At 54.8% G+C, this 11,549-nt stretch overlaps 1 protein-coding gene and 1 long non-coding RNA gene across 4 annotated transcripts in view; one reads left to right on the plus strand and one right to left on the minus strand.

The window, feature by feature from the left end:
• The first annotated feature begins 2,195 nt into the window (after positions 1-2,195).
• On the plus strand, positions 2,196-5,400 carry LOC106697771. 2 transcript variants are annotated; one of them, XR_001349001.2, is made up of 2 exons: positions 2,196-2,409; positions 5,147-5,400. It is a non-coding gene; the product is annotated as an uncharacterized LOC106697771 (long non-coding RNA). The 2 variants fall into 2 exon arrangements; XR_001349000.2 differs by lacking the exon at positions 2,196-2,409 and adding an exon at positions 2,868-2,914.
• Positions 5,401-6,122: 722 nt separating this feature from the next.
• Positions 6,123-11,549, minus strand: part of LOC102430222 (glutathione S-transferase Mu 1) — a 13,005-nt gene continuing 7,578 nt past the window's right edge. The window contains exons 3-10 of one of the 2 annotated variants that reach the window (XM_014459030.2): positions 11,517-11,544; positions 11,035-11,099; positions 10,685-10,766; positions 10,489-10,589; positions 9,343-9,438; positions 9,148-9,258; positions 6,694-6,788; positions 6,123-6,343 (exon numbers count right to left, since the gene is read on the minus strand). In XM_014459030.2, coding sequence (XP_014314516.1) covers positions 6,699-6,788; positions 9,148-9,258; positions 9,343-9,438; positions 10,489-10,589; positions 10,685-10,766; positions 11,035-11,099; positions 11,517-11,544 — 573 coding nt within the window. In that variant the 3' untranslated portion in view covers positions 6,123-6,343; positions 6,694-6,698. The remainder of the gene's footprint in view (positions 6,344-6,693; positions 6,789-9,147; positions 9,259-9,342; positions 9,439-10,488; positions 10,590-10,684; positions 10,767-11,034; positions 11,100-11,516; positions 11,545-11,549) is intronic. The other variant, XM_023757084.1, reaches the window with a different exon arrangement.

The raw sequence follows: 11,549 nt of genomic DNA on the forward strand, positions 1-11,549 counted from the left end.
CTTGTCCGAATTAGGCACAAGAATCATTTTTTGAAAGTACATGTTTAAATGAGCAGCTACCCTTTTTTACACATTTTTAAGGTATTCATTTGTTTTTCTAATTGGGGCAGTCACTTAATGTTTTCAATAATCTCTTACCTGGAGAGTGAGATCATTGATAGTTCTCAAGGAAAATTATGATCCTTTGATTATTGCAATGCTGAAGGGGGCAAGCACACCTGAGTGAAGGAGAAGGAGAGGGAGCACGGGTGCCGGAAGTGGCAGCGAGAGGAGCAGGATGACGCTGGGTCCCGGGAGTGGGAGAGGCAGAGCCCCCTGGAGATGGCGAGAGGGCCTCCAGGAGAGAGAGGGGCCGCCTGGAGCCAATGCAAAGGGAGCGGGAGTGGGAGGGCAGGCTGCGGGAGCAGCAGAGGGAGCAGTGGGAGCCTGTGGGTCAGACCCGGTCCTGCCCGAATGACGGGCTGCTGGGGCCCGGGCTGCGGTGACGTGGCCTCGAGTTGAACTGCTGGCCTCGTTCTCCACATTTCGTTTCTATTTTGTGTTGGCTGGTAAATCTGTAGAATTAAATCCTTTTTCCTTGTGGAAAAAAATAATAAATCCAGAACAAGAGATTAAATGAATGCGTGTGTGATTGGATTTCAAGTGAGCAGGTGCTGCTGTGTGGCCCCACGTGGGGATAGAGGGCCAAGCGGAAGCCATGGGAAGGGCGAGTCCCCAGGGTGCGGAGGGATGGAAATGCACCCACAGGACCACGTGTGTCGTGGTAGACGTCTGAGGACATGAGGATAGGTCTGTACTGTATCTTCTGCGGGATAACGTTTCCAAAGTTTGTTTCAAACGGGACGAGCCACGGAAGCTGGGCCTTTCGGACAGGACTCTGCTTTATCGGGGGGCTGTTGGGGCTACCCCACAAAGTGGCAGCATCCAGGTCTGCTAAAGGAGGAGGATGGCCATCGGCATTTACAGAAGGAGTTGGGGTCCATCAGGACCCGCCCCTCCTCTTCTCTGCTTCCAAGTCCTGAGTTACCAGGCGGCAGCCGGCAGGTGTCTCTGTGTCCGTCATCAATAAAGGTCTCTCCATGAAGCCGCAGGAGTTAGAAAGACAGCGGCTAACAACCTGAAAGCGCGGTCACCAGAGGGACGGAGACAAGAGCCAACCCAGAGATCAGCTGATGTCAATAAAAAGAAGAGTCTTATTTCCCAACTTCACTTCTGAATCATCTCACCAAAGGAGGGCACCCCATCAGCTTAGCAAATAAATGCAAGACAGTTTCTCTGCAAGTCTGCGTGCAGGCTGCTTCCTACTACATCCCAGAGCTCACCACCTTTTCCCTTTTCCCACTCCCCTTCCCTCAGCATCTTCTGTCGGACGAATTGAGGGTCATCCACATTATGCTTTTAGCCTGTCATTTCCAAAATCCCAACCTGTATGTTCCCCACAGGGAGCAGGCAGTTCAGAAGCCGAGTCCTTAAGGCTCCTATAGAGCCCGCATTACCGGTGCCTAACTGTCCACCTTCAGATCTGTCCTTACAAGAGAAATAAGCATCTGTCCTATTTAGGCGTCTGTTATTATTCAGCCGTACCCACACCCAGCAGAACGTAATCCTCACTAATTCACCTAAATTCACCTAAATTCACCTGTGCTGCCTCTCCTCCCCGTGGCTCAGGCACAGGCCTGCAGGCTCTGAATTCCTGAATTGCACACAAGGGTGCTGCACTTCGGTCTTAAAGGAGCGGGCCCTGGGAATTGGTTTTCTGGTGAGGGTCAGGATTTCAGAGGCAGCAGTGGTGAGGCACTCACACCCCATTACCACGTGTCAGGGGAGGACCTCCAGTGGGTGTCTGTTCCCAACAAGCAGGTAGGCGCACCTCCTGGCTGCCCAGCCTCCCTGGCCAGTCCCCAGGCCCCCCAGGGATTCTGCTTTTCCTGTTTCAGCAACAAGGAAGTGATTTGCCCCTCCCCTGGGGTGTATCTGAGAATAAGATCTTATCTTGAATACCTTAGCCTCTATCCTACAGGCTTAAGCTGCTGGCTTAACTCCAAGGTCTCCTCTAACCTGGGGCTTAATTTTTATACCTTCTCTGGGTGCGGGAGGGGCTGCAGCTGGCCACCTAAATGCATTCTTTTGAAAGGTGGGTCTACCCCTGTGTCCACGTGGAACCACACGTGGGAACCTCACGAACAGACTGAACGACTGTGACTTATGCAACTCTGGCCTCACTTGCAAAGAGCACACTGTTTCCACGGGTTTTTCCTCTAGTTTCCTTCCCAGGCTCATGACACAGCTTCCACCAGAGACGGGAAACACCCTGTGAGACATAAGAGCCACAAGAAGGAAGGAAGGGGCCTCGTCCCGTGTAACTTCAGGGACCAGGGCTGCCCAACAGCCTTTGTTGCCGGGGAGACTGTGAGACCTTAGTTCTTGTCTCTTTCTTTCTTTCTTTTTTTTAATCCTCACCTGAGGATATTTTCCCCATTAATTTTCTTTAGAGAGAGTGGAAGGGAGGGGGAGAGACAGAGAAATATTAATATGAGAGAGACACATCAATTGGTTGCCTTCTGCACCACCCAACCAGGGCCGGGGGTCAAGCCTGCAACCAATGTACAAGCCTTTGACAGGACTCAACCCCGGGACTCTTCAGCCCACGGGCCGACACTGAGCCAAACTGGCTGGGGCTGTTCTTGTCTTTTTTTAAAAAAATGTATATTTTTACTGATTTCAGAGAGGAAGGGAGAGGGAGAGAGAGATAGAAACATCGACGATGAGAGAGAAGAGAGAATCATTGATCGGCTGCCTCCTGCAGGCCTCCTATTGGGAATCAAGCCCGCAATCCGGGCATGTGCCCTTGACTGGAATCAAACCCAGGACCCTTCAGTCCGTAGGCCGATGATCTATCTCTGACCCAAACCAGGTAGGGCTTTGTCTTTTTGAAGGAAAGATTTCAATCCAGAGACAGAGTGTAGGAAAGTAAGAATTTATACTTAGGACAGTGACAGAGGAAGGGCTTAGAAGAGGCAACAGGAACGCCGAGGTGGGGCCGCTTTGGCTGGCTGGAAAGTCAGAGAAAAGGGGGCCTTGGAGACAGGCTCAGGGGGGTTTCCCAGGACGAGCTGATGCTGCCCAATGCTCCCCTGGTTGCAGGTCTCGTGGAGTCCCTTAGAGGTTAGGCGATACGTGCCTGTGGGGGAATAGCCGGGGCGAACTCCTCAGAGGGAGAGCATGCGTGCGCTGGGCCCTTCATCCTGAGCGTATTTATCTCTTTCCTGCAGGTGGAAACCTTAGGGGAGGCCCAGGGAGGGTCTAAGAGAAGATTCAGCAGCTTCGCAGGTGTGCTTTTTCGGGGTCATGGTCTCCCGATTGGTCGGTGCAGGGCAGGGGTCATTAGTCAATGCAGCTGGGCCTGAGGCAGCCATTTACTTGGTTTTTTTGCTTTTCTGGGCCCGGAGCTGGAATACAACTGAGGCCCAGATGTTACCGTTAGGGAGGAAAAAGTCAGGGTGTCCAAGCGATGAGCTAGGGGAGGAAAGGTCACCCCGGGGGTGTGAGTCTTGTTTTTCCAGTTTTGCCTCCTGCTAGGCAGCCGGGCTTTCGGCCCTGGCGAGGTCTGTGCCTGGAGAGTTTCTCTCCTTGCTCTGCTCGTGTCTGGCTCACCGCCCATAACACTCGGAGTCTTGGCGGTGGAACCTGAAAGAAGAACAAACTTCCTTTTCTAGAAGCTGCTGTCTTGAGGCCTCCATCAGCTTTGCCTTTCTCTGCTACTACGATAGCAGCGGAGGAACCCTAGGCAGGGAGCTTGTCATTAACACAGGAGATCACAGACCCACGCGGGGGACACCAGTGCCCCCTTCTCAGTGTGGCTTGTGTCCCCATTCTAGAAGGGGATACACCCTCAACGACATCTGAGCACTGTCACCAGGCACCAAAGAACCCCAAGTCCTGAGACCTCTGCCGGGTCCAGCCACAATCAAATCACCTTTTAGTTGCCTCCGTTTCGGGGTAGACGTGAGCAGAGCTAGGACGATGGACCAGGCACAGGCCTCCAGGGCGAAAGCCCCGGGTGTCTAGCAATGGACCATTGCAGGTGGGACCTCTGGGGGCGACCTTTGCTCCCCAGCACATCGCTGGCCCTGCGGTTTGGACCCCTGACCTTTCTTCCCTAGAGATAACCTCTAGGCCTCAGTTATATTTCAGCTCCAGCCCCAGAAAAGCAGTAAAATCAGACTAGTGACCCCAGGGCTGACCTCAGGACCAGCTGCATTGGATAATGACCCCCCTGCCAGGGCGTGGACCAATCCATGAGTGGAGACTTAGACCCTGAGAGGACCCACCTGGAAAGCTGCGGAATATTCTATTGTGATCTTCCCCTGGGACCCCCCCCCCCTAAAAACCTTAGGACAGGACCCAGCACCCTCTCCCAGGAGCACCCCAGGGCCTCTCCCCTCCCCCTCCCCTTCCTCCAGGCAAGTTACCTTTACCTTCCCCACTCCCAAGCCCCAAGGGCCCTTCCTTTGCCTTGTTTCCTACGCCCATTTCTTCCGAATTACTGCTTCCACCTCTGTGATTTTATAAATAAATGTTCTTTCGTAGTTTGAGTCTTGGTTCTGAGTGATTTCCTAGCCAGAACTCAAGTACCGAGGTTGCTGCACCCAGATCTGGTCTGACACCTCCCACCCCCCACCCCACGGTCTAACACCTGGTGTCATGCCCGCAGCCCCAACCGTGTGAAGTCCATACACTCTACTGTTTCTGCCCCGCACTTTAAAATACTTAGCTTTTGTCATTTTGACCACAATGTTTAGCAAATAGTTTTCATTTGTGACCGTTTCCTTCGTTACCACATCTTCCCTCTTTTCTTTTTTTTAAGATTTAAAAATTGATTTTTAGAGAGGGCGGGAGAGGGAGAGAGTGAAACATAGATTTGCTGCCTCTTGCACGCCCCCGACTAAGGATCGAGCCTGCAACCTGGGCATGTGCCCTGACCAGGAACCCACCGGCGACCTCAGTGCATGGGAGGATGCTCAGTCAAGCCACGCCGCCCAGGGCTCTTCCCTCTTTGTTAAGGATTGAGTTCTTTTGTTCTTTTACATTTCAGAGCTAATATTTAGACTTTAATATAGGTATTCCTTTTCATCTGCACTTCTAGATCAGGAGTCGGCAAGCAGGCCATCTGTGTTGGAACCCGGGCCCACCCATTCACTTCTGTATCGGTGATGTTGGCTTTCACACTACAATGAGTGAGTAATTGACAGAGACCACATGAGCCAGAAAGCCAAAAAGCCAAAAATATTTACTATCTAGGCCTCTCCAGAGAACATGTGCCAGCCCCTGTTCTGGACCTACAACTGTTTTACTCGGATTTAACATTTTCATTACGTTAATAAATCTTTTATCTTTTAATCTGCTTATCTTTTATCGTAGTGTCACTCCTAATTTCCATTTCTTTCTCTTTTTCATCCTTACCCCTCCCTGCTTAAGTAAAGTTTAACAAGCTTTTGGTTTAACTTTTATCTTACCCACTTCGTAAACTTCGGTTAGCTTTGCTGAGCTTTTATCTGACCAGCTTTATCTTTTTAAGTTAATCATTGATTTCTTCATGACCTGGCACGTGATTCCCATGGCTCCCTTTTTATTTACGTAACTGCAAGAAGTACAGTTGCAGGCAGAGATCACCGGGACGGATGCCCAACAAGACATTTCAGAGCTCCTCCGGTTGCGAGTTTGTTACGGGGTGGAGCCACAACATTAGTAACAAAGAAACAGAATTTCCGGAGGATGAGGCCCAGAAATCAGGATTTTAAAAAGATTCCCAGGTGATTCTAATGTGCAGCCAAGGTTGAGAACCACTGCATTAGAAAGAGCTCAGGCGCCTTCTCCCAGGCCCGTGCATTTAAAGTCTTCGGTTCTTCCTTCTGTGCCTCTGGCGGCTGAGATGAACTATATCCAGAGCGCTCATCCCAACAATGGTTGTAGGGTTTGCCAGGGTCTTATTAGAGATCAAATTTCTAACTTTCGTTGAGTAAGTGTTCAGGCAGTGTGATCGATGTCAGAGGTAAAAAGTCCAATAACACGTGGATCCTCAATGAATTTCCGATCGAGTCGGAGAGCAAGTAAAACGGCAATCACAATGCAGTGGGGTGCGTTTTATTGAGATATGTCGTAAGAGCACGGAGGAAGGGTATAGGGCAAGGAACACTTCTGGGAAAGGTGACAGAAGGTAGGCCACTCGGATCCCACACCAGCAGCGGACGGCTCAACCCCCTTCCCCACCCCAAGGGCCCCCGGACCGTGACACTGAGTCCCGCAGGCTGACAGGAGGCACTCCACAAATGCAGACCCCAGGCTGAGGCACATGGAACATGAAGACAGAAATGAGCAAGAAACCTTACAATCCTACCTGCCATCACCCCACACTTACATCCCTACACCCAGCCACTGCGGACAACAGGGGGGAAATGGACACCCCCAAACACCAGCACAGTCCGTCCTGAGTCCAGTGGCCAGGAGGGAATGACAAGACAAGCAGGTATGACCAGGCTTTGCTGGGGCTCAGGCAGGCAGGGGGGGACCACGCGGTTGGGAGCAGACAAGGGCCAATGGGCATGTGCGGGGGAGGGAAGAAGCAGAAAGAACGCAGAACGCCCAGCTGCCCTGCAGGCTCTGGTACTCCTCGCTCCCTCGTCCTACACTTACGGGCACTACTTGTTGCCCCACATGGCAGCCTTGGAGTACACGGGTGTGGGGAGGAAGCGGCCGGTCTTCATGTAGGCGGCGATCTTCTTCAGGCCCTGGGGAGGGAGGGAAGAAGGCCAGACCTCAGGGTCTGCTGGGCTCACCCAGCCCCACTCCAGACGCTCCAAGTTCAGGATCCTGGCAAGGCTTCCTTGGCAGTTCTGCCAAGTTAACGCTTGCAATTTCCTGTAACCGTGTTTTCTTAGTCACAGTTAGTTACTCTACACTGTGCCAGGGGTCTTATAGCCATCAGAGATTGTGAAACAGGTTTACAGCCTCCACACAACTGCCTACAGGATAGGTTCTGCTCTCACCGTTTATCAGGAGGGAAACTGAGGCACACAGCGCTGAAGCCCCTGCCAAACGCTCACACAGCTATAGGGGGGGAGGGCTGGAAGGCAGCCTGGCTCTCCCTCCCACCCTGTGCTCTGCTGCTCTCCCTTCCTCCCTTCCTCCCGCCCACACAGGAGGCCTTGGCCCTCCCCGTCTGTACAGACTGTCTCCTTTCTCACAGGGAGGCTCCCGATTCCCGGGCCCAGGAGGGACCCCAGGCAGAACAAAGGGCTCAGAATGTGCCTGTGCAGCTTGCAGAGCAGGCCAGGGCTCACCCATGACTCAGCAAAACGGGGGTGAAAGCTGATAGGAGGGTGTGGAGCAGCAGAGCCGGGCCCTACCAGTCCCCTCAAAGGAGAAAGTCCAGCTGCTTGGCCTGGTTCCTGAGCCCAATCTCACTGGGCCCCGACCTGCCTCATCCCTGTCCACCTGCAGCCAACCAGGCCTTGGACACACGGTGTGTGTGAGCACCAAGTTCCCAAGACAGAGCGTGTCCAGTAACTTCTACAGGATTCGAAGGGCCTGGAACTGCCCGTAACCAAGGCCTGGCCCCCACAGGCGGCGGCTGCAGCCCACAGCTGTGCCCCATCCCTCCCAGCCAGTCAGTCCACCGGCTCTTGCATAATATCCAAGGCTGATGGCCCTGGACCCGAACCAGAGTCAAAAGGAGACAAAACACACAAAGGATAAAGAAATAAAAAATAAGTGCCAGCTGGTGGGTGACAGAAGGACCCGTGAGCACTTTCTGGACAGACGGGGAGAACCTGAGAGACTGAAAGGAAGGAGTGAGGGGCCCACAGACCCTGTGGGTGCCCCACGCCGCCTCCTGGGAGGCGATGGGAACTGGCTGACAAAGCAGATCTATTGATGGGGAGGGGAAAGGGGAACAGACTGTGAGCTGAAAAGTCTGGGCCTAAGGATGCCTCAAGCTCCCACATCTGTGATGAAGCCGACCCTGTTCATCTGTGAGTTGGCTAAGGTAACGGATGATGAGCTGTGAGGTGAAGTTCAGGCCCTGCACCCCCACCACCCACGTGGGACCGCAGGACCACACAGCGGGGACTCTTGCACCCAGGAGGGGGACGGGGAACGTCCGTGAATACGACTGAAAGTCAATGTACCACCTCATCTCCGAGACAGTGTCCTGGGTCATTGGAAAGAAGGAAAAGGAGACAGTTAGGGAAGGGAAGGGCCCACAGAGGACGTGAGGATGAAATCTGTCTGCCTGGCTGGTGTGCTCAGTGGTTAGAGCGTCGGCCCACATCCCGAAGGGTCTCGGATTCCATTCCCAGTCAAGGGCATGTACCTGGGTTGCAGGTTTGATCCCCAGCCCCGGTCAGGGTGCAACCAATCAATGTGCCTCTCTCACATGAATGTTTCTCTCTCTCTCTCTCTCTCTCTCTCTCCCTCCGTCCCACCCTCTCTAAAATTCAATGGAAAAACTATCCTAGGGTGAGAGTTAACAACAAAAACCTGCTTCTGCAGGGGCCCCCACATGTGCACTCAGATCCCAGCACCGACAGCCCGGAGATCTCAGCACTGCCCAGAGGGCACCCCAGGCTGCAGAGCTGTCTGGAGACAGGGAGGAAACACTGTCTTTGGTACGTCATGTCACCCCCACCGCATCCCAGCTCTACTCATTCCCTACATACACACTCTGGAAAGTTCTGCTTCCTCCACAAAGTCCGGAGCTGCGACATGCAGGCTGGAGGAGGGCCTGAGCTCGCCTTCCCGGCACAGGAAAGGGGGGCCTCTGCCTGCTGCCCATGGAAGCCCCCGCCGACTGGGAGCCCCGCACTAGTGCCGGGGCTGTGACCCAGTGGACTGGCTCTGTGACCTTGAGCAAACGACCCACCCTTTCAGTTCCATTTCATAACATGGACGTGAAAAATGTTCCCATGTAGGAATGTCTGAAAGATTACATTTCACCAACTGTTAGCATCACACTAAGCACAGATCCTGGCATTAAGCTAGTCCTCCCTGAATGCCAGTTAAGCCTCATTTGAGCTCCAGGACAAGAGAAGCGTCAGGGGAACGAAGGAGACAAAACACACAAAACAGTAGGAGGATCGGTGGGTTCACCTCAAAGCGACCCAAGAAGTCCTTCAGGTTCGGGAACGCGTCTAGGCACTTGGGCTCAAACATGCGCAGCACGCCCAGCAGGTCATAGGCCAGGAAGTCCACGTAGGTGAGCTGCGGGCAGGCACAGGGTGAATGGGCACCAAACTCTGAAACAGGGAGCATGTCCACTCCCCCTCCCCAAAGCCTTCCCCGTACCTTGTCCCCTGCAAACCAAGACTTCTTGCCCAGGAACTCTGAGAAGAGCTTCAGCTTTTCAGGGAGCACCTTCAAAAACTCGGGCTTCTGCTTCTCCTGAGGCACAAAACGGCGGTCACCACCCGCGCCAGGGACTCCCTGGGCAGAGGGCAGGCCTCCCGGGGCTGTGCCCCAGCTGCCACGGTGGGCAGCCATGTCCTCAGCTGCACCTGGGTCAGTGCCCAGGTTATAATTTAATCCAACCTGTGGTCATTGCACTCCTGCTGGGTACCACCTCCCGCTGGGACAGGCAGCTGGGAAGCACAGAGAGATACCAGCCTGTGCCTGACCCTGTCTCCTCTCATCTCCACACCCTGCCTGGGCCAGACCCAGGCGCCGGAGAACCTGCACAGCCTGGACTCCGACGTTGGGCAGATTGAAAGAAGCAAAGAGCTAAAATGGCCCAGGGGCAGGAACGATACGTTCCAACTGGTGCCCCAGCCCTTTGGCTCTGTGGATAGAGCGTCCACCTGGGGACTGAAGGTCCTGGCTTCGATTCCCGTCAAGAGCACATACCTGGGTTGTAGGCTGCCGGCCCTGGTCAGGGCATGCGGGAGGCAACCAATGGATGGGCCGCTCTCACATCTGTGTTTCTCTCTGTCTCTCCCTCTCCCTTCCACTCTCTCTCAAAATCAATGGGAAAATATCCTCGGGTGAGGATAAAGAAATAAATAAAAATAAGTGCCAGCTGGTGGGTGACAGAAGGACCCGTGAGCACTTTCTGGACAGACGGGGAGAACCTGAGAGACTGAAAGGAAGGAGTGAGGGGCACGCAGGCCCTGTGGGTGCCCCACGCTGCCTCCTGGGAAAGTGTGCTGATGCCCAAAGGTGTCAAGGAGGCGGGTGGGCTAAGGAGCTGCACACACCGGTAGGAACTAAACCTCGACCGCGGGAGTCTGCACTCTGTGCGAAGATTGAGGGGAACTGAGTCAGAGATTTCATTAGAGGCATTAGGGGTCCTGAGGGCCACTCTGCTGACAGGACAGGGACCAGCGTGGAGGATCAGAAGCTCCAAGGACTTCAATGGCAGACAGGACATGCACGGAGCGGACACAAAAGTCCAGCCTCCAACACCTACGCAGCCCAGCCCTCCGGGAGGGGACTCACAAAGTCAGGGCTGTAGCAGGTCCTGATGTGGAACATCCGGAGGTCCATCACCTCGTTCTCCAACATGTCCATGCGGATCTTCTCCTCTTCCGTCTCCCCACCTGTTGACACAACAGGGGCTCCCCCTCAGCCTCCCACCCCACCAGCCCAGGGCCAGGGCCACCCGTCCCCCTGCACCCACCCCAGCCGCACTCACAGAGGTTGTGCTTGCGGGCAAGGTAGCGAAGGATGGCGTTGCTCTGGGTGACCTTGTGAGCCCCGTCAATCAGGTAGGGCAGCTGCGGGGGGACAGAGGCAGGTCAAGAGGCCATGGACCACCCTGAAGCCCCTCCCTGCATGGGGGCAGAGATGAAACCTGGGCCCAGTGTCTGTCACATGAAGGAATGAGCTGCACACAGAGCATCGTGGGGAAAGCAGCGACAAGAACCAGGGAGCTGGGGGGCTGAGCAGAGGCCCTGGGTCCCAAAGCCTCGGTCTAAGCCGGGAAGGAGCCTCAGAGTAGAGGCAGGTTCCCCACGCCCACCGCCCCCCACTCCCCGCACCTACATTGGGGAAGTCCAGGCCCAGCTTGAACTTCTCACTCAGCCACTGGCTTCTGTCATAGTCGGGAGCTGTGGTGGAGAAGACGAGTGAAGGGACCACCCCCAGCCCCGCCCCCTCTCCCCGGGGCCCACCAGGGAGTCGGGGGCCCAGCCCCTGAGCAGGGGAGTCTGGAAGCTGAGCACGGAGTCTCTCTCTCTCGGATTTGGGGGAAAGAACGCTGAGCAGTCCCAGGCACCCCACGGACCAGGCTTCCATGAGTGCGGGCAAACCCCGGGGGCATTGCGGTTACTGACACAGGGGCCCAGCCGGCCCCCTCCTGCCCTGCCTGAGGCCAAGGTCCACCCTCAGAGGGTGAAGGAAGGGGCAGGGCCTGCTCCGGCCAGTGGAGGGCGGCAGAGGGAAGCCACAGGTGGCCGGGCACGGGTTCTCTGGACCAAATCAGCAGGAGTTGGGCCGAAGTCGGAACGCGACAGGGATGCCATTACCTTCCCCCTTCAACGTGTACTTCTTCTCCTCGT

Source organism: Myotis lucifugus, unplaced genomic scaffold, assembly GCF_000147115.1.
Source record: "Myotis lucifugus unplaced genomic scaffold, Myoluc2.0 scaffold_101, whole genome shotgun sequence".
Lineage (NCBI taxonomy): Eukaryota > Metazoa > Chordata > Mammalia > Chiroptera > Vespertilionidae > Myotis > Myotis lucifugus.